General features: G+C 53.4%; 10 protein-coding genes across 10 annotated transcripts; 3 read left to right on the top strand and 7 right to left on the bottom strand.

The window, feature by feature from the left end:
* Positions 1 to 76: 76 nt before the first annotated feature.
* M409DRAFT_59287 (uncharacterized protein) lies at positions 77 to 2191 on the top strand (the record flags this gene model as incomplete). The annotated part of the gene is made up of 2 exons (XM_033814144.1): positions 77 to 1757; positions 1809 to 2191. 2 exons carry the CDS (start codon positions 77 to 79, stop codon positions 2189 to 2191), a joined length of 2064 nt encoding a protein of 687 aa, XP_033662179.1.
* Positions 2192 to 2556: 365 nt separating this feature from the next.
* M409DRAFT_28327 (uncharacterized protein) lies at positions 2557 to 3504 on the bottom strand (the record flags this gene model as incomplete). Its single annotated transcript, XM_033808986.1, has 1 exon — positions 2557 to 3504. The coding sequence occupies one exon, from the start codon at positions 3502 to 3504 to the stop codon at positions 2557 to 2559; it is 948 nt and encodes a 315-aa protein (XP_033662178.1).
* A 244-nt stretch (positions 3505 to 3748) lies between these two features.
* M409DRAFT_28326 (uncharacterized protein) lies at positions 3749 to 5613 on the bottom strand (the record flags this gene model as incomplete). The annotated part of the gene is made up of 4 exons (XM_033808985.1): positions 3749 to 3778; positions 3832 to 3889; positions 3946 to 4491; positions 4538 to 5613. 4 exons carry the CDS (start codon positions 5611 to 5613, stop codon positions 3749 to 3751), a joined length of 1710 nt encoding a protein of 569 aa, XP_033662177.1.
* Positions 5614 to 6408: 795 nt separating this feature from the next.
* Positions 6409 to 8187, top strand: M409DRAFT_28325 (uncharacterized protein; the record flags this gene model as incomplete). Its single annotated transcript, XM_033808984.1, has 1 exon — positions 6409 to 8187. The coding sequence occupies one exon, from the start codon at positions 6409 to 6411 to the stop codon at positions 8185 to 8187; it is 1779 nt and encodes a 592-aa protein (XP_033662176.1).
* Positions 8188 to 8370: 183 nt separating this feature from the next.
* Positions 8371 to 9714, bottom strand: M409DRAFT_28324 (uncharacterized protein; the record flags this gene model as incomplete). The annotated part of the gene is made up of 1 exon (XM_033808983.1): positions 8371 to 9714. One exon carries the CDS (start codon positions 9712 to 9714, stop codon positions 8371 to 8373), a length of 1344 nt encoding a protein of 447 aa, XP_033662175.1.
* Positions 9715 to 10962: 1248 nt separating this feature from the next.
* M409DRAFT_69888 (uncharacterized protein) lies at positions 10963 to 12451 on the bottom strand (the record flags this gene model as incomplete). Its single annotated transcript, XM_033818485.1, has 2 exons — positions 10963 to 12168; positions 12221 to 12451. 2 exons carry the CDS (start codon positions 12449 to 12451, stop codon positions 10963 to 10965), a joined length of 1437 nt encoding a protein of 478 aa, XP_033662174.1.
* Positions 12452 to 12839: 388 nt separating this feature from the next.
* M409DRAFT_28322 (uncharacterized protein) lies at positions 12840 to 15729 on the bottom strand (the record flags this gene model as incomplete). Its single annotated transcript, XM_033808982.1, has 2 exons — positions 12840 to 13201; positions 13254 to 15729. 2 exons carry the CDS (start codon positions 15727 to 15729, stop codon positions 12840 to 12842), a joined length of 2838 nt encoding a protein of 945 aa, XP_033662173.1.
* Positions 15730 to 16089: 360 nt separating this feature from the next.
* Positions 16090 to 16907, top strand: M409DRAFT_28321 (uncharacterized protein; the record flags this gene model as incomplete). Its single annotated transcript, XM_033808981.1, has 4 exons — positions 16090 to 16095; positions 16151 to 16426; positions 16473 to 16730; positions 16782 to 16907. 4 exons carry the CDS (start codon positions 16090 to 16092, stop codon positions 16905 to 16907), a joined length of 666 nt encoding a protein of 221 aa, XP_033662172.1.
* A 532-nt stretch (positions 16908 to 17439) lies between these two features.
* Positions 17440 to 19049, bottom strand: M409DRAFT_59282 (uncharacterized protein; the record flags this gene model as incomplete). The annotated part of the gene is made up of 2 exons (XM_033814143.1): positions 17440 to 17465; positions 17501 to 19049. The coding sequence occupies 2 exons, from the start codon at positions 19047 to 19049 to the stop codon at positions 17440 to 17442; spliced, it is 1575 nt and encodes a 524-aa protein (XP_033662171.1).
* Positions 19050 to 19613: 564 nt separating this feature from the next.
* On the bottom strand, positions 19614 to 20024 carry M409DRAFT_59281 (uncharacterized protein; the record flags this gene model as incomplete). The annotated part of the gene is made up of 1 exon (XM_033814142.1): positions 19614 to 20024. One exon carries the CDS (start codon positions 20022 to 20024, stop codon positions 19614 to 19616), a length of 411 nt encoding a protein of 136 aa, XP_033662170.1.
* Between the last annotated feature and the right edge of the window lie 355 nt (positions 20025 to 20379).

The raw sequence follows: 20379 nt of genomic DNA, 5'->3' as shown, positions 1-20379 counted from the left end.
TTCTTATTTTCTCGTTCCCGTCAGAATCTCTCCTCTCTCAATTAAACTGTGACTTGCCCATCGGTTTGGCGTCAATATGAAGGTCGGACTCGGCCTAAAGCTACAAGAAGCCTGGAAGAGGAACTTCGAAACACGACCATCCTTGTTGGCCCCTGCCATCAATGCTGCCACCGAAACCAAAACCCTCGACGAGGACGTTTCCGATGAGGGTGAAGGTCCCTTCAAGCAGCTTGCGAAAGAGCCTCAACAGCCCAAAGATACGGCCCTGCATGTGAATACCTCGCTCGGCTACCGTGACGAGTGCATCACAGTAGACGCTCGTCCCAACAACAAGGGTGAGTATGTCCTCGTCAAAGGCTCCGAAGCGTTCGACCCCAGACAAGATCCAAAGAAGGCGAGGAAGCCCAGCTCGCTGCTCGACCCTTACTGTCTTGTGGTAACTCGGCGATACAACGTTGCTGGAATGCTGGAAGGTATCGTCCTAGAAATCCAATCGCAAGAGGTCATCCGCATTATTCGTGAGATCGTCACGTACTACCCCGACAATTCATTCCGTATGGGAGACACGATCAAGTGCGAAGATCCACCCAAGCTCATCTACTACTATCGACATGAGCTCGCATCCTATGCGGCTCGTCTTGGCAACGACCGCGCAGCAACCCACATCGGCTTTGTCCTCAACTTCCTGCAATCACACATCGGGCACGAGATAGAAAACTATGAAGCGTTCCTCGCCATGGGTTTGGTGTCGTTTAAACATATGTGGATGATATTCAAGCCTGGGTCTTTGGTCTACCATCGAGAGACGGACCAACTCTACTTCCTCGAAAAAGGGACCTACACAGAGACAGAGTGTGGACCAGTCTACGCGCTCGAATGTCACTACGTTGACTACGACGGAAACAAGGTGGGCAAGGTCAAGCGCACATTGGTGATCAAAGCCTTCTCCAACCAGCGCGAGCTTGACATGATACCAACAATCCCTCTCGACAAGCACTTGGAGCCAGAAGCACTGAAAGAAAGACTAAAGACCCGGGCTAAACGCTTCCTGGCTCTCCGAGGCATCCATGCTCTGCACCATTCAAAGAAAGGCCGAGTCATGGTCGACGCCAAGACGTTCCTCCGCCGAGCTCTTCCCGGAGATGAGGACCTGCCGAACTCCCACAAACGGGGCATTGTGGTCTACGAGGACTCCAAGTGCTGCTGCAAGGTCTGCCTCAAGGAGACAGATGAGAAGCCAGAAGACTACGACCATGAACTGCGTGAGATCACCCACGACGAGATGCTTTTGTGCTCCTCTTCCGTGTTGGGCTTTGCGCTTGGATCGCACAAGTGGATCCAGATGCAGATCGATGACTTGACCGAAATCCATTGGTCTACCGATGCTATCGATCGACTCGTCCTCGACAAACGCCAAAAGAGGGTCTTGTCCAGCCTCATCAGTTCTCCCGTCTTCACTGAAGGTGTCGATGGTGATGTGATCGGGTGGAAAGGCAAAGGCTTAGTTATGCTCCTCCACGGCGCACCTGGCACCGGCAAGACTCTGACGGCTGAGTCTGTTTGCGAGTCGCTGAAGCGTCCTCTCTACATTGTCAGTGGAGGCGAGTTAGGTGTTACTCCTCAGCAAGTCGAGAAGTCATTGGAGGAGATTCTCGAGCTCTCAAAGCTCTGGAAGGCAGTCATTCTTATTGACGAGGCTGATGTCTTCCTTGAGGCGCGTAGTGCGCATGACATCGTTCGAAATAACTTTGTCTCTGGTGAGATAACCCTCTCAACCGAATAGTGCCTGCCTGCTGACATGACAACAGTCTTCCTCCGCCGCCTCGAATACTTCGAAGGCATCCTCATGCTCACCACCAACCGCGTCGAAGAATTCGACGAAGCCTTCATCTCCCGCATCCACCTCGCGCTCAACTATCCCGAGCTAGAGCCCTGGATGCGAAAGGAGATCTGGGTCAACGCTCTCAAACGATTCCCCGCTGACCAGCTCGCGATTGACACCGCTGCGGATCTAGAAGAGATCTCGAAGGTTCCCCTGAACGGACGTATTATCTCGTACGCAGTGCGAACTGCAAAGGCCATTGCGGACGAGGACAAGACGAAGTTGGCTGTCAATCATCTGTGGGACGTTGTGAGCGTTCAGCAGAAGTTTAATGATCATTTGAGGTCCAAGAGGAACACGGCCGTTTAGTATGCGTGCCAACTCCAAGTACTAGATTGTGCTTCGAGGTACTTTCGATATCTGTCTCATATAGATGCTATAATGATAATAAGATTAAGGACCGCGGTTGTCACAGTACAGCAAAGACTGCTTGGGATGGCTGTATCTTGCAGAAATGCTAGTCCTTTGAAGCACAGTGCTTCGCCGTATCAAGTGACTCCTTCTGGTCCGTGCTGTTTCCAACAAAGCTATATCGGAGCTCGTGATACTCTGTGGCAGTTCGATATTGCCAGCGAAGGCCCCTCGCCGGCTGTATGAAGTGCCCTCGGTTGAAATGTTCCAAGTCGCCTGCAAAGTGTAATCTCGTTCGACATCACTGCAAGAAGCCGCATTGATCACGCCGGTCCCCGCCACGACCAGTAATTGTCCAGCGCCTCGCACTCACCATCGTACGACGTCAACACGCGATTGATCCAGCCCTGCGTGTACCATTCGTGGTCATGAGTACCGAACACCATATTGTAGTACTCCCAATATTCGGGAAACCAGCCCGCGAAACCCCAATCAACGAGACCACTAACACGCCGCGAGCCTGGTGTTCCTGCGACCATGATGTTGTGTAGGTGGAGGTCTCCGTGAGAGAAATAGATGCCTGAAGAAGGTGTCGATATGGGTCGGGCGGCCTTTCCTCCATGGGTTTCCAGTGCAAAGCCCAGAATTGAAGAGCGTCGTGAAATGTTGCAGAATTTGGAAGAGGGCCTATCGTTTGGCCTCGGAAATACATTGCTTTCACGGGTCCGTGATCGAGGGAGCCTGCGATCAATTAGTTGATGTAACGCTTGCGCCAAAGAGATGGGCCAGATACCGACGTACTCCGTCCCAGGAGCCTTGTGTATACTCCTCAAAGACGAGACCATTCGTCCAAGCTGATCCGAGATCCTCGTCTTCTCCTCGAGCGTAAGTTCTGGCCAGCAGGATTCCAGCGTCGTTCCTGGGATCAAGCTCATGTAGATATAGTTAATTTCGTCTTCGGCCCTCCAAGCGACGAGCTCTGGGACAGGTATCTGGTTGTTTGGAAAGGCACGACGGACTGCTTGAAGCATTTGTGCCTCCTCCAGGCTGACATTATGCGAGCGGCCAAACTTGACGAACAGCTTCAGGTCGGGGAAAGCGACATACCCTCCGTCATCACAACCCGCGCGAGCACGTACTTCAGCGGTGGTAGGCAGTGCGGGTTTGTTTGGCGATCTTCCTTGGAATCGAAAGAAACTTGTCTTAGGGAAGTCGACTGCGCATGGGGCAAGCTCAGTCCGTAGCGATGCATCAAATGTGAGCTGTTCCATGCCTAGTATGAAAACGGGGGATGTTGGTGTTGTGTCCGGTGAAGAGCTTCCAGAGTTGACAGAGGGAGCGAATTGAAGCGCCTGAAAGCAAGGTACAAACCCAAGGCAACTTTGAACTGGGTGCTGCAGAAGCTGGGGAAAGTTGTGGTGGGTCCGTAGATCTTGCATGTTGTTGTCGTGCCAACTCTTCAACTCCGTATTCTATTTAGTTTGTCGTGCATCATCAACGCAAAGCAATGCCGGCTTAAGTGCCTCCTACAAACATGGATTGGTTCTGTTCAAATATCAGTGTATGCCTCAGAGTGGGCTTATCCAGGAGAGACATACCTTCATGCCAAGCCCACACAGCAGGCCTACGATGTTGCCAACATAGCCAACGATGAACCTAGTGTCAATTGTCAGCATTAGAACCTCCAAGTGCGGGGTCTCTAGATGACATACGTCTGTCGCATCGTCACAACAATAGCCCTCACCACGTCTTGTTGCTGCGCCGCAGAGAGGGTCTTGTAAAGTTCTCCACTAGTCCCCGTCAATACTCCCTGGATCTGTTCAGATGCCGCATTCGGAAGGAGCTCTTGTAGGCTAGACAGGCCAAGATTGAAGAAGATGGCGCCAGCTATGCCCAGCGCGAACGTCGCACCACCAATTTGTGCCACCGTCATCAGAGTCGTCGCATTATGTCGGTTCTTGATGGGTAGGATGCCCTGGACCACGGCGTAGGGATTTTGACCGATGAAGCCGCTGCCAATGCCAATGAGGATCGAGCCTCCGTAGATTGTTGCCTTGCTAGTGTTCTCGTCCATTCTCGAGAGGATCACCATGCCTGGAAGTGATATCGCATTACCCAGCGTAAAGTACCATTTGTAGCGTGGAAACCTTGGTAGTGCTTGAGAGGTCACGAGGACGACGAAGACATAGAGCACGATCAGAGGCAGCAATCTGACAGCTGCTAGGATTGCCGAGTCGCCGCGGGTGAATTGGAAGTATCTGGGATAGTCAGTCGATGCTTCTATGTCCAGAAGGACGGACTTACAGAGGAATGTAATAGATAGGCACAAACATAGCACCAATCGTGCTAGCGAACACAATGCTGATCAACAACGGTTCCTTCGAAGAGAGAAGGTCTAACGGTAGTATCCTTTGGGTTTTTGTTGTGCCAAAGACGAAGATCTGTTGGGCGAAGAGCGCAATCCAGCAAAGCGGAGTGACAACATATAGCGCTATCATCGAACCTGAGCTCCAAGCGTAGATGGTTCCGCCAAGGTTGATCAGCATCAGGATGGCAACGAAGGCCCCGATGCTGAGAACAATGCCAATGTAGTCGAACTCGCGCAATTTGATTCGCTCCGTGTGGCCTTGTCGTGGATTGTATCGAGGGACGATAAAGATGAGGATAGGTGCAAAGAGGGCTCCGATGAATAGATTGATGTAGAAGGCAAAGCGCCAGTCGTACAGTTCAAGCGCACCACCAACAACGGGACCCAGTATAGTAGAGACACCCCAGACCATGCCCGTAAGGCCCAGAATGGATGGCCTCTCGGTGTCTGTGGTGTTCACTGACAAGATAGTCAAGACTCCACAATACATGGCGTTGCCGCCAATACCAGCGAGAACACGCCCAATAATCTCCATGTCCATACTCGAAGCTGCTCCACAGATGGCCGACCCGATCATGAATAGTGCCGTACTGGCGATGTATAGGTACTTGGCATCGAACAGAGTGTAGACCTTGCCAGCCATAAAGATGGTGGACAGCCCGCCCAGAAAGAATCCAACAGAGATCCATGGTGTTTTCTCAACCTCTCCCAGACTGTTGACGATGGCGGGCGTGATGTCGGCAACGATGGTGTTATCAAGCGCGTACAATGTGACTGTACTCAGCGTTCCAGCAACGACTAGGAACCATCTGAAGCCACGAGTTGTTCGAACAAATCCAGGTGACTCTGGGTCGGATGAGCCTCGTTCTTCATCCGTAGCGCCTTCGCTGGCGGAGAGTCTTGTTGTATCGATCTTCTCATCATTGTCGTTCGGCACCGGCCGAGGCTCTGTCGATGGAAACGATTGAACTGAGGGAGCATCCTTCTCCCCACTGGCTTCGTCTAAGCCCATGTTGTCTTTGAATACGTCCAGTTGTCTCTCTAGTCAATAATCCCGAGGCGAGATAGTAGAGGTAAGATAGTAGAAAGCGGTATCAGAAAGTCACTGGTATGACACGACTTACAGTCTCCTATTGATCACTACCTAACAAGATGTCAGCATGTTCTCGCGGCTCGCGCTTTGTAAGTCGCGAGAAACGAAGATCCCAAAAGGAGGCATCGTAGCTTTGGATTCGATGGGGTGCCGAAACCGTTGCAGGATGTGGGGGTCATGGAGATTCACGCTCCCTCTCGGCCGTGTGAGGGAATTAAGGAGACAAGCCTGCACGTGATTGTAGTCTTGCTGCTCAGGCTCTTGTCAAGAGACTCCTTGAGTAAATTCATCTTGGTTTGGATAGAAAGTTGTAGTCGAGTTTGACCGAGTTCGCGCCTTCCCGACGTTCAGGGCGCACGTGCCACAATCCCGGGAGCCGATGTTCCGAGTGGTTGTTTACCCGCACTTCACTCTATCAACACATCTTGCTGCAAACATCTCAGAAAGAGGCGAACTCTGGCCCAGGACAAGAGGCTCGTCGGGTGAAGCACAGAAACTCTGAAGCTGTGATGGATGTGACTGCCTGTCGAACCACTTCAGCCCATTCCTAATCTGGCTGCCCTGCACCTGCACCTCACTTGGCGTCGTTGCCGCTGCCAGGCATATGTAAGACGTCCATCTTTCTTTCCTACGTCCATCTTCCGACGAGCACACCACGCCTTCAACATGGCGTCGTACGAATCAGAAGACGAAGACCTAAAGGCAGCAATAGCAATGTCGCTTGCTGAGCAGGACACCAAACCGGCGATGGACGCAACAGTCGCCCAACCTCAAGGTGGCATATTTGGCCTGGACCGCAAAGCCATGGAAGAAGAACGCCTAGCTAGAGCTGCTTCGCGCAAGAGAGAACGGTCCATCTCGCCACCAACGACATCCAGGAAGGCGCCAAAGGTCGAGCAGACAGAGCTTCAGGAGACTACGATCACAATGAACAGTGGCGCCATGCTGAAGATGTTCTCGTCCGGTGTACAGCAGCAGCAGCAAGACCGCAAGCCTGCTACCGCAAATAGAGCGATCAATGAGATGAAGAAGGAGCACTCGCCGGGCAAGATCAAGTCTGAACCGCAGGAAGCCACAGGCATCCGACCAGAGTCCTTACCTTCTGGCTCCTTGAAATATCCATATGGAGTGATCAAGAAGACTTGGGCTTTTGGTCACGAGCGGACAGGCAACGAGGTGAAGATCGAAGAGGTGCTCGAGGCGTCGACCCTCAAGACCGCAGTGCTTTCTGCATTTCAATGGGATACGGACTGGATTCTTCCTAAGCTGAAGACACCTCTTCACGGCGGCAAGACGAAATGCATCTTCATCATGCATGCCAAGGAAGATGAAGAGCGCGATAAGATTCGAGAGTGGGCGAGTGAAGCAGAATCTTTTTTGCGTGTCTGCCTCCCACCAATGCGTGGGCTCGTATGGTGCATGCACTCGAAGCTTATGTTGCTTTTTCATCCGGACAAGCTGCGTATTGCCATCCCGACGGCAAATCTACTGAACTTCGACTGGGGCGAGACCGGCCAAATGGAGAACACTGTTTGGATGATTGACCTCCCTAGATTGCCACAGGGCTCGAGGAACAGCATCGACGATCTGACCTTCTTTGGTAAAGAATTGATGCACTTTATTGAGAAGCAAGGTCTCGATCAAAATGCCAGAGATGGACTGCTGGCATTCGGCTTTACGGCCACGAAAGACATGGCATTCATTCACACGATCGGAGGGGTCCACTACCGTCAACAGGCGGAACGCACGGGTCTTCTTGGACTTAGCCGTGCCATTCGAGAACTCAAGCTCACGGCAAGCGACCTCGAGATTGACTTTGCGGCATCTTCTATCGGGCAGCTCAATGAGAAGTACCTACAAGATGTCTACTCTTCAGCCTGCGGACAAGACTTGATCGCACAAGCCGCAAGTGCTAAGAGCAAAGCATCGGCGGACTTCTTCAAAAAGGGCGCAAAGAAGAAGTCATTAGCGCCCGACGTCAATGAGAAGCTGAGGGTCTACTTTCCGACCGAAGAGACAGTCAAAGCATCCACAGCCGGTGCAGCAGGCACAATTTGCCTACAGCGCAGTTACTTCGAAGCCAAGACCTTCCCGCGAGACATCTTCAGGGACTACAAATCAACTCGACCGGGACTACTCAGCCACAACAAGATCATGTGCGCTCGAGGTAAAGGTGTAGGGTGGGTCTACGTCGGCTCGTCGAACATGTCCAAGTCTGCCTGGGGAGAGCTGCCCAAAGAGCGGAATGAGAAGAAGATCACCTGTCGAAACTGGGAGTGTGGAGTTCTGTTGCCAGTTGCGAGGCAGACATCCGTCAACGTGAAGCAGGAAGTCGAAGGGGAGGACTCGGAGACTGAAGATAGTGATGAGGAACCAGAGCAAGCGGCCATGGTGGAGATGGAGGCTTTCAAGGGTATCATCGACTTGCCGTTCGAGTGCCCTGGAGAGACGTATAATGGCCGCGAGCCGTGGTACTTCAAGGAGGAGCACTGATTTCGCGAGCGAGTGGTATTGACAGCCAAACTCTGCTGCATACCGAATGCTACCATGTCATCATGCTCTCTGACGAGCTCTATACGCCATCCCAATGCCAGTCTGTGTATCGCAACATGCCAATGCTAATGTATACCCTCCCATGCAACATGCAAGGACCTCATCACTCATACATTTCATCACTCATAACCCCCCATACCCATCTGCCCTCCGCTCCCCATCCCCCAACAACTCCTCCCTCTCACCCCCCTTCCCCTCGCTAATACTCGGCACCCACCCCCTCATCCACCCACTGACCCTCCTCCAATGCCACTTCCTCCCCTCCTCCTCCCTCTCCACAACAACCAACTTCTCGCTCCCCTCCCCATAAACCAAAAACTGCACCCCAACACTCGCATCCAGTCCCAACACCCCAAAAGCCCCCAAGAAAAACGGCAAAGCCGCTAGAATCCATGTCGCCCGATCGCTGCCTTCGGGTCCTACCCAGCCTCCACCGCCGTATGCGGCGAAGGAGTCCCAGGCGCAGGGGTTGGTTAGGATGGCGGAGGAGTAGAAGAGGTTTCCGCAGAAGGCGGCGATAAAGAGGTGTGGTGAGAGGCCGGCGGTGGATTTTCGGCGGTAGTTCTTTATCAGTTGGGGGAGGCGGGAGCCGAGGTAGAGGAAGGTGGACATCCAGGAGAGGATCGTGCCGGCTTGTTCGAGTTTTGTTGGGCCGCGGGCGAAGGGTTCGAGACTGCGGCCTGGGGTGTGTGAGATGGGCGAGGCGTGGGCCATGGCGACTAGGCAGGCGATGAAGAGCATTGTTCGCGGTGAAGGGGAGGGCATGGGTGAGGAGGATGTGCCTAGTCGATGGATCGTGTTTCCTCCACTCGGCGTTCCAGCGAGGCTTCCAGAGCCCTTCTCGTTCTTCTCATCTCGTTGTTTCTGGAACGTCGGCGCTCGAAAGATAATCTTCGGTCTCGTCGCCGATTTCCTCGTATCCTCTCCTTCAACATTGTCAACTTCATCTTCTTCTCTGCTATCACTCTGGCTCAGAACGTCCATACCTTCAATCACGACTTGTTCCATGGTCCCACTACTCCCATCGTCATCGCCATCTCCTTGTTGTCCTCCTCTTCTCCACACCCTAAACACCGGATGTCCGTGCTTCAACTTCTCAAACCAGAGCCATTGTCCCACCAGACACAAATCCACAAAAACGTAGTATGACCCGATTGCGACCTGCCATGAAGCCTGATGCGTGAATAGTGCACCTAGCAAATTCCCCAGATCACCTAAACACCACTCTACGAGGAAGAATATCGACAGTCCACTCGTGCTCTGCAACGTCCAATTCTTGTATATCTGCGGTAGTTGGGCGAATAACCAGGCGACGATGCTGAGGGCGCCGAGGAGGTTCGACGTAAAGGCTAGAGGTGTAGGAACGCAGGTGTGGAACGCGCTCGAGAAGCGGAGGAGGAAGTCGTTCTGTGGTGTGCAGTGGTCCGGTAGGGTTGGCTGTAAGGAATTAAGCGACAGCCATTGCATGTTGGCGACCGCCGCTCTGTAGATAGGCTGGAGGATAAAGTGTAAATCTTGTAGGTTCGAAGAGTTGTAGTCCGGTTGAGGGCACTGCCGCCTGACACAAGCAGGCGCGTGCTCGTTTCGATGTTGGTCTCGTGCTCAGCCACGTGCTGACCTGACTTGTCGCGGCTGCCGAGTGCGTTCTCGATAGATGGCAATGTGGAAGTAAGCAGTCGTAGGTGTATGGGCCGTGTGGTGTAAAAGTTTCACAGAGCGTAGACCGTTGTTACTCTTGCAAGCTGGTATGACAATGTGTAACTCGTATGAAGTCGGTAGATATGAGACCAAAAGAGACAGCAATTTGGAGTAATGAAGAGACGGAGAGGGGTTGGATGCAAGAGCAAGAGAAGGACCGATCAGTAACACGAACTAGTCGAGAGGATACATAGCTATTAGAAAGCGCGACTACTGTGACGCTTCGCGCGGCCATGGAGAGGTAATGCATTACCGACTAGAGTCATTCCAAGCAGCTGCGGGCGGCCTCGGAGTGCGAGCGTCCCTGAAATAGCCGGGCGAAGTGGGAGGGCTGGAGGGCTGCAGTGTGCGTGTTTGAGCCGTCGATTGGAGAGAGATAACTGCGTGATGTGTAGATGGTCCGAGTGACAGCATCCCGCCTGGTTGATGAGGTACAGCTGCGATAAGAAAGCCGTATCCCCGCCGCCTCTCCTGCCAAGAAAGATAGAGGCACGATCATGCGGAGGGGGCACGTGCTGGTCGTGATGGAGTCAGCTTGCCTTTGAGCAGTAACCGCATGCCATATCAAAATGCTCGCAACACTTCTTCTTCTCATTCAGACGCTCAAACATCCTACGTTTCGAATGTAGACGTGCGAATTGCGAGTAGCCTTGTCCCTGCCTTTCCGGCCCGGAGATCAGCCTTCATCGGGGCGGTCGTGTGCTGTCCTCTGACATGTGATGATCGTGTCGAGGATGTCCATAGCAATGTCATAGCACATGGAGAGATTTTTCCGCTGGCATATGGCTTTCAAGAGACCCAAAATGAGGTAAAGTGCTGATCGGTCTCAGCAAATGGGGCCTGTAGCAGCAATTGGCGCCAACTCACCGATTGTGGATGTCTGCATCACGATTGATGATGCTTGGTTGTCTTTGAGTTGAACGTCTTGATGTTGGTGATATTTGAGCCGACGGTGTGATGTGACTGAAGTGTTTGCTTTGGCTTGAGACGGTGATTGTTCGAACAACTGGCAACCACTCACGACGGCTGCTCTTCAGTCTCACCTCCGGCAGTCGTACTTTCTTCTTCTTGTGGCGGTGGTTGTTCCTCCTGCACATGGGAAGTCTCATACCAGTCAGTGTCGATCCACTCGACAATCTGATCCCTTGCGCGAGGAATCATATATGGGTAGTCCGCGTTTCTTTCAGGAGCAAACATCGATGTATGCGCTTTCAACTCATCAGTAGCCAGCTGATTGACACACTTGACCCAATGACCTTTGCTCTTGGATGTGTCTTCAGCAAAATCGTGGACTTGCTGTGCTTGAGCTGCCTCATCATCAAGACCAGCGTCTGTCTTGCGCTTTTTAGCATCTGGTGGTGGTTGCTCGACAGGTCTGTCTCTCTTGGTTCCAGTCGGGCTCTCCGCCTTTCGAGTCGCCGTAGGCACAACACAAAACGTTCTGTCATCTCCCAAGATGCCGGCATACTTGGTTTTCGCAGTGACTTTTTCTCCCAAAGCTCCATAAAAGTTCGCGAACCCAGTTCCGTGGGTCCTTTGTAAATCAACGATCTTCTCTACTCGCTTTTGCAGCTCGGCACCTCTGGCCAGACATCCAACAAATTCCAGGTGACTACCAGCCCAAGTGAGCCCTTGATTGATCTGATTCCAATTCAAATACGCCGCACCGGCTACACCAGCAATGGCAGCCGCTGCACCTCCATACAGAGCGTATTTGCCCCAGTTGCTTGACGAACTGCTACCATTTGCTGCTGGGAGACCTTTGCTCGACGCATTGGCAATTGGGGTGGAAGCTCCGCTCTTGGGCGAATTCCAGCCAAACATCTGGCTCGCAGTATCCCATGCTTTATAAGCGGCTGTTCCTTGATTGTACCGATCTTCTGCGCCGTGCGCCAGAACCCCAGGGCTGATTCCCAGATACGGCGTGTCGAAGGCAAGGACGGCTTTGATGTAGGGGAAGAATAGTCTCGATGTCTCGCGAGGTGGCGCTGAAGAAGCTCGCTCTTCTCGATCGGGTGTCTCGAGGTTCGTAGGTCGACTGGCAGATGCGTCGTTCGCTCGACTCGAATGGCCGGTCGTGGAGTTGGTCGTGTCGTTCGCATAGGACGATGGGACTGGCTCGTCGCGGGCGATGCTGAGCAAAGTCTCCGCCGCGACGATTCCGCCCATGGAATGTCCAACAAGTATAATATGGACGGATGGATCTACGGTTGGCGAGGGAGTCTGGACGCAAGTCAGCAGTCGTACGTGGGAGAATCTGGAACTCTTGTCTGACCCGATTGGCAACCTCCAAATCAATAGTCTTGTTCTGAAGCCATTCCTTGAACTTGGCAACGCAGTCGCGCAGGTCGCCGCGTGTCTCATACTGCGGGTACTGAACGCTCAGGACATTAATCTTGGGCAGCGCCTGCGACAGGAGTTTAACCAGCTCTTGAGGGAATTGATGGAACGTGTGGTCGGAGCCTTTGAAGCCGTGGATGAAGACGAGCAGAAGTGTCTTCTTCATGGTGACGTTGTGCTGAGGACGAGGAGTAGAAATCTCTGCGCAAGATGCGCGTTCTGTTGGAGTCACATCGTTGGGAGTTGTCCAACTGACTGATGAGGACGCCGCATCCCTCGAAGCTCGAGATCAGCCAGCGAATGACGTCGGGCGAAACGTCTCGTCACATGAAAACCAGGGGCTAAGGTCTGGCCACTGCGATCAATAGGAACTGCTTTGTAGAACGATAGACTTCTCGCTGAACGAAATATGTATGAGAAGAGTAGGTAGACAGCTACCAATAATGCACCACAATTCGAAACAACCCAGGATATCTCGTTTTGTCTTTTCGCCCTCAAGACGTTTGACCCCAATGAACGCCGTCTGATGCCTCAATCTGATCGCTTCGGTTCAATTACATGTCATAGCTCGCTGCAATGCCAGGAGCTGGTCCTTCTAGATCCACTCTTTGCACCCGGCTGCGAATGTCGTTGCTGTCACGGACAAGGTTGCCGAAGTACTTTCTTGCGACTTCGCTCTCGGTCTGTACCTTGACAGTCTCTTTCTTCTGTTCTTGAAAATGCTCCACGTTCCTCTGCAGACCCTCGCGGAGCTTGTCTGCGGGATACTTGAGAGCGCGACGCACCTCCGAGCTGATGCGGAGCGAGTTGGAGTGCGTGTAGTCCAGGGATGCCAGCTGCGCAGCAAGTTTGGTGCTTAGTCGGCGAGGGAGTGATTGTGGGATCTGTGATACAGCGTATGATACGCCAAGCGTCACTGTCGAGTCTGTCAGTACAATGTCTATTCCAAGGCATAGCCTGGGACTTACCAGCTAAGATCAGCCCTGGTACCAGTAGCCTTCTCAAGTTATTAGGTCCCACAACCTTCGTGGCAGTTAAAGCGCCATCAATCCATCCTAGACCGCCCAGCATCCTGCCGCCGACTACACCGGCAACAGTGACAGCCATGCTTGTGCCAGCGACTTTCTCTTGTCGTTCCCAAAGGCTGGCCACGTCGAAAAAGTCCCAGACTTCTGTTTCGAAATCGACCTGTCGTGCAAGCGCGTCTCGTCGGCTCTTGAACATCTTCTCTGATCTGAACGTGAGGTCGACGTATTGGTCGCCAAGATGCAGCAGACCTAGAGACTTGATGCTGCTCACGCCCTGTACAGTCTTTTCTCGGGCTCTTTCTTCGCACCACCTCACTGTTTCGGTGATTTGATTCAACATGGCCTCTTTGAGATCGTCTGCGTAGTTGTACGCTCCAAAAATGCCAGGGTACTGCACTCCAAGGTCGCTGTCCGCCACCCGAGAGATCGAATCGGTGAGTGTGTTTCGCGTAAGTGCGTATACATCGTTCGACGTTGCCTCGATGCTGTTTGCAACGTCTTCGTCGGCATCTGTGCGCGCCTTCTTCGACTTCTCAAACACCGGCTCCAATCTACGAAGCTCTTCGGTGACCCGGTCAAGCTCACTTTGAGCAACGTCTTTGTTGACACTTGCCAGAGTGTTGAGGTCGCCGAGCACGTTCATTAAGTACGTCTTAGCCGGTGCAAGCTTCGATCGAGCGCGCTTCTCCAAGACAAATCGTCTCAGCGATGCCTCCAACTCGCTGAAGTCGTCGATCGCCTCCTTCTCCTTTCCCTTGCCTTTGCCCTTGGGCGGAGAGCCAGGTTCGCCATGTTTGCCTTTAGGTTCATCGTCGTCCTCATCCTTGCCAGGCCCATCATCACCATTGTCGAAGTACGAGCCGCCAGAGCCACCACCTCCCGAGCCACCATCAGGTCCATCGGGTGCCGGAGCAACTGGTATAGCATTGCTGGAAACGAAGTGCACCAGTTCGGATGATTCCTTGAATGTGGCTGGGCTCAGGTGGGCGATCTGCTTGAGGATCATTTCCTGGCAGCGCTTCTTGTCCCTAATATTGTCGAAGCCGTTGACTACCATGAACATGTAGGCCTTCTCGCGAGCAGCATTAAAGATGAATTCCTTGGCCGAGAGCGTGAAGTGGTTGGCAGCGGAGACAACGAAGACGACAACGTCGATCTCCTCTTGCCGAGCAAATACGGCAGTCGTTTTGAGCGAGTCGTTGTTCAGTCCAGGGGCATCGATGAGAGCAATATCTACGACACCGTTGTTTAGAAGCGATTGGTCCACGGCTCGGATGTCCTTGATATAGATCTTGCACATTGAGTAGCGATCGCCGTCAACAACGATTTGTTCCAATTGCTTCAGGGCGTATACGTGGTATGTGCTCTCGTCGTTCCGGTTGTAGACCAAGCCGTGGGGAATTGCATGCACTTCCTCCACGCTGCCATTCTCTCGGCAGTCCAGTACTTCGCAGAATATGCTGGTACAAGGTTGTTGATCTTCCGGGAGAATCTTGCGGCGCAAAAGAGCGTTGCAGAAGGTCGACTTGCCAGCATTGAGATCGCCAGTCACCAACACCTTGCTCGATGTGTCTTCGATCCGCTCTCTGAGAGAGAACAAATGTCGAATGCTGTTGTTGATTTGGTTGTCCAACAAAGATGCGACAGACTGCTTCTCCAAAGAATGCACAATCTCAGACTGGGCAAGACCATCCATCTTGAGCTCAATCTTCAAGACAGAGAAGTCCTGCGCCAGCTGAGGGGTGACCAGTCTTGGTTCTGGCGGAGGCGCTTCTTCCCCAGCATCTGCACTGGACTGTGCCAATGACGAATTACTCAGCTCACCAAGCGATGTACCTGCGCGGCGAGGGGGCTGTGGCCTTGAAGAACTGGATTCGTGTCCGTCGACGTGGAAAGTAGATTGTGTGTGCGGCATTCCAGGTCGAGCCTCTGGGCGCGAGGGCTGGGGAGAAGGTGGTCTCTGAACAGTTGGGTAATGTGCCGGCCATTTCGCGTTCATCTCTTGCAGCTTCTTGAGAGTCTCCACCGTTTGATTGATCGCCCGACCCAAGGCTGTCCGGTTCTGATTGTAGAAGAGCTGATGGACATGGCTTGCAAGCGCACGTCTTTCATTCTCTGATGCCGAAGTGGTCTCTCCTGGGTTGACGGGAGTATGTTCTGGAGTGAATCGATCGGCCGAGGGCCCTGGATGCCAATCATTCTCCATCGTATCATCTCCCGTTATGCTTCCTCCATATCCCGAATCTTCATCCAGAAGCGCCTGAAGCCGCGAGGCACTCTCCGATATCGAGCCTGATCCAACAGTCATGTACTTTCGCGGGTTTTGGTCGTGGCCGGGGTTGTGGCGGTTCGCGGAGGAGCTGCTGCTTGCGCCGGAGTGGCCATGGCTGCCGTCGAAGGGATTGCTCGAACTCATCTTGGTCGTGATGTCTCGTTCATCTCAATGCGCGGATGTCGGGCGTAGGTGGTGCATGGGGCGAGGTGCGAATAAGTCCATCAACGTTGCGCGCCGATGTCATGAGAAAGTCCCGGCTCGGCAAGGGCTTGCCGAACGCCACGCCTCGCGCCTGGCACGTGCGAGGCATCCAGATAATGGAAGAGCTTCATCAGACAGCCACTTTATGAAAGCCATTGCTTCTCACTGAACCTTTCGACCTCCGACAAGAACACGACACCGTCCTCCGGCATCGCGATTCTGTCCAGACCTTCGGTGGGCTGCTCTGTACTGCGACATCAACAACCCAGCTCCAAAGGCTAAAGCCGGCGCATTGCAATCATGAATGTACGAACAAAGCCCGCCTTAAGGATACCCACGTGTTGCTAAGTCGTCCGAACAGATCATCGAATGGGCCTTCGGCAAACGCATGACGCCCGCCGAGCGTCTGCGCAAACACCAACGCGCGCTCGAAAAGACGCAACGAGAACTCGACCGCGAGCGAACAAAGCTCGAACAACAGGAGAAGAAACTCGTCGCCGAGATCAAAAAGAACGCCAAGAATGGACAGATGGGCGCGGTGAAGGTGCAGGCGAAGGACTTGGTTCGGACGAGGAGGTATATCCAGAAGTTCTATCAGATGAGGACGCAGTTGCAGGCGATTTCGTTGAGGATACAGGTATGTTGTTTGCGGGGATCGGTGGGAGTTTGCTGACTTGTGGTAGACTGTGAGGAGTAACGAGCAGATGATGCAGAGCATGAAGGGCGCGACGCAGCTTTTGGGGAGCATGAACCGACAGATGAATCTCCCGGCGCTGCAGCGGATAGCGATGGAGTTTGAGAAGGAGAATGATATCATGGATCAGCGACAGGAGATGATGGACGATGCGATTGATGATGTTACCGGGTTGGAGGATGAGGAGGAGAGTGAGGAGGTTGTCACTCAAGTGCTTGACGAGATCGGCGTGGATCTTGGACAGGCTGTAAGTCGCCTAATTCTTGTAAATGTTGTGGTTATACTAATATGCGTTCAGCTGGGAGAAACGCCTCAAGGTCTACAGAAGAACGCCGTGGCCGATGGCAAGGTGGCTCAAGCCATTGGTGGTGGAGATCCGGGAGATGATGACCTCCAGGCGAGACTGGATAGCTTACGAAGATAGATGCTGCTTGCACGACACGACATTACGAGATACCAACCCAAACATCCATTCCGACCTGCTTGTCATTTCCCACATTCACACGAGTGTTAACTCTTGCCATGTCCCACCCTTCCACATAGCCATCCTGAGACGCACTTCCTCGGGAGAAGCACTCAAATGATTCACACGGTCGATTTGGCAGATCCCCACTCTACGATACGTCTTGATACCCACCTCCTTAAGCAGAAGCCCGTACCAATGTAAATTGACATCTACGCAAACAGAGAGGCCCACGAAATCCTCATCATGATCCTCACTCGCAAATTCAGGGGCATCGGGATCAAAGCTCGCCAACTCGACAGATGGACTGTCCCCTGTCGTCACGCTCCAAACACTCAGACGCCTTTTCGACCTCGCGTTGCGGGGAGACCGCCAGCGGAAAGACTGTCTGATGCAGTAGTTTTGTAGGTAACCAGTTATATGGACTGAAGCCCCAGGGTGGATATTGCCGTAAGGGTTGATACCGCTTGGTTGTACATCGAACTGCTTTACTTCAATGTCCACGCCGAATAAGGGATGCTTGTCACTGTCATGAAGAAAGTGATCCACGGTACGATGGGAGCTGGCCCAGGACCACGATGGTAGACTCTCTTCGCAGGGGAATCTGTATTGTTTGCGCTTGCCGGTCGCGTACCAGAGCAGACACTTATTAAAGACGTCCTTCTCTGTCCAAAGACCTGCCGCGTAGTCTCCCAAAGGGGCTTCGATTTGCTTGCTGCGTTGAGCCAAGGCCTTCGCCAGGCCTGAGAGAGCGGGAAGGACATCGCCCTGGTAGGAGAGCTGGGTCAGCGAGTATTCGTGGACGATCGAGAACCAGATATCCACGAGATGTTGTTCAGGATGAGCGAGATTCGAGGGGTTCAGGGTCATCTTGTTGTATTGCGCTCTATCAAACGAGTCTTGTGGGTGATGCCGATGAGCTATGTCCGGGTAGGCTTCGCGGAAACGACCTGCGAAACAGTCAAAGTAGAGCTCATCTTCGTGGAAGAATAAAATGCGTGGTGAGAGTAGGCATTCTTGGACCACCCATGCCCTCTCCAGTAGTGCGGCAGGTGGAAGTTCGAGACTTGACAGCCAACTTCCAGCAGCCGAGCGAGGCCAGGGGCTGATCACATATGCAGGACCGCCAGAGGTCTTGGATGGTATAAGGCAGGGAGAGGATGTAGGTTGCTTTCGAAGACGTAAGATGCCCCCTTCCGCATTCTCAGACGAGCTGGCAGCAATTGTGAGAGCAGCGTTTTGGTAGATAGAGCACATCTGCACGCATTCTCCATCCCAGTCTTGGGGATCATCCTGGACGATACACAGCGAATCGATCCACAGGTATGGCAGGTGTAGGTAACGGCATACCGTCACGGCGTCCCTGAATGTACGTGGCAGATACTCAAGAGGGAAGCCTTGCAGATGGTGATGAAGATTCGAACGTAGTGTGCTCGCTGAGACGGGGGAGGTGCCCCAGCAATGGCTGAGGCAAGCATAGACACCTCTTGTGCCGTCCGTCTCGACAAGGGTGATAGGATCGCCTGAATGTGATCCTACCTTCAAGACTCGCGTGGGCAGCTTGACCTCTACGAGGGTTGGACAGTTGCGGTGGCCGGCCCGTGTCTCTTGGTCTTGTCCAGAGCACCTATGAAGCCATCTTGCACACAACTTCAGGTCTGGGTATTCACTTAAGAGGCGATTGAGATTGTCAGCGGTCGAGACCAGATGATACGGATGCCGATCTACAACAGCATCGCGGTACTCGACGCGTACTTTGGTGTTTCCATCCGCTTCAATAGCCTGGAACACGATACTCAGTTGCCCGCGGTTGAAGTATTTGAGTTTCGTGCCACGATACTCATCGGTCTCCTGGTGGAAGAGCCGGCAAAGACTACAGCCAGCTGCGGCGGACTGCTCCAAAGCGTCGAAGTTGACGTGATGTGTTACCGTGTAAGGCTCGTCCTCGGGTTGGAGAGACTGGATGATTGCAGTGTCTATGTTCTCACATCGACGACACAACCTTTGCGCGCTAGAGCCGTGGCCAGCAATGGTGTGGTCTGTAGGGTGCAAGGCAATTGAAGATCGCCGAGTCACCTCCTCCCCGATTTTCTGTCGAGACATTGCGAAGATCAAAGCAATGTTGTGCCCGTCTCACGTGGACGAGGCTTCCGTTTGGGTGCCAACGTAATCATATAGTGGCCTATGCATTCTTTCTGGGCGGTATTCTTCCTATGTCGAGCTTCCACTTCGTCCAGGGAGACTCACTACCCTCCTTCTTCTGCTCAAAGTGGAATCATCCCCATTACTTGTCGGCTGTCTAAGCAAGCCAAAGTACTACGCAGAGTTCGGTCGTGCTGACAGTCGGAGAGAGGATTGTCGATGCCATGCGTTCCACTTTGAGCGGGACGACGAGGGTAGGAAAAGATGGCCGTCCAATTCGTTAGAACAAAGTCAAGAACGGAAACGGCACAGGATAGCCTTGCGAGCTTGAAAGGTGCCGATATAGCTCTTGTCGATCTACAGCGACTTCGCTTGCAGTGCTCGGTGGCCTCAACCGGCACACAGCTAGGCAGTTGATGATATGGATGGTTCTGGATTCGCTGCGCCTCCGTGCGGCTCGGTGCACTGGTCATAGGACTTGTGACGGTAGTCGGCCACGGACTGACTGTTGATGTAATCAGTGCTTCAATCGTTCATTGTGAGAAAGAGCTGCTGTCCCGTTCCTCTTCGGTGTGCGTAAAGATTGGCGGCGGGGTCTGCTGCTGCGACTCCTTCTCCACTTTGGCAGGTCGAGAACGCGACCTCGACTTCACATCTCCAAGCTGCGGAGGGCCAGATCCTTTCCATACCATTCGGTTGTTGATGTTGCCAGTTACCTGACGACGCCCGGACATTCACCTCAGCCTCCTTGTCCTGCTCGCACGTTTCGGACTTTAGCACATCCGTCGTCGAAGGCTCCCTATCCGCTTCGCCGGGGCCTGTCGTCATTAGCTGCTGCTTGCAAATAGCACAGACACCGGCCAGCCCGCCTCCGCAGCGGCACCAGATCGCATCAACCCAGCACTCAAGCCAAGCCAAGACAGAGACTCGACCCATTGTGTGGGCCGCCGAACAAAGACTGCTTGTTCGCCGCCTGTCTGAGCGTCGCTTCACCTACATCGCCCGCTGCTTTCATCACTGCTGCCTCATTCCGTAAGCGGCTTCTGGATCTGAAGTCTGCGCTTGCGCCTGCCGCCGAGCTCTCCTCCCACTCCACCACCACCGCGGCCGTGCTGTTCTGCCCGCCTCGACCACGACACACCACCTGCGCCAACACACGCCGCACCGCTTCACGCGCTCGTAGCTTCGTCGTCGTCGGCAAGCTTCTCCCACCGAAACCAGCACAGACCCCTCCCTGTCCTCGCCCGTCCGCCGCGACTGTCCCGCGTCCACCTGGACTTCAAGATACATG

Source organism: Zasmidium cellare (assembly GCF_010093935.1).
Source record: "Zasmidium cellare ATCC 36951 unplaced genomic scaffold M409scaffold_42, whole genome shotgun sequence".
Taxonomy (NCBI): domain Eukaryota; kingdom Fungi; phylum Ascomycota; class Dothideomycetes; order Mycosphaerellales; family Mycosphaerellaceae; genus Zasmidium; species Zasmidium cellare.
Note: the sequence above shows the minus strand (reverse complement) of the source record. Positions and strands in the feature narration are given on the sequence as shown.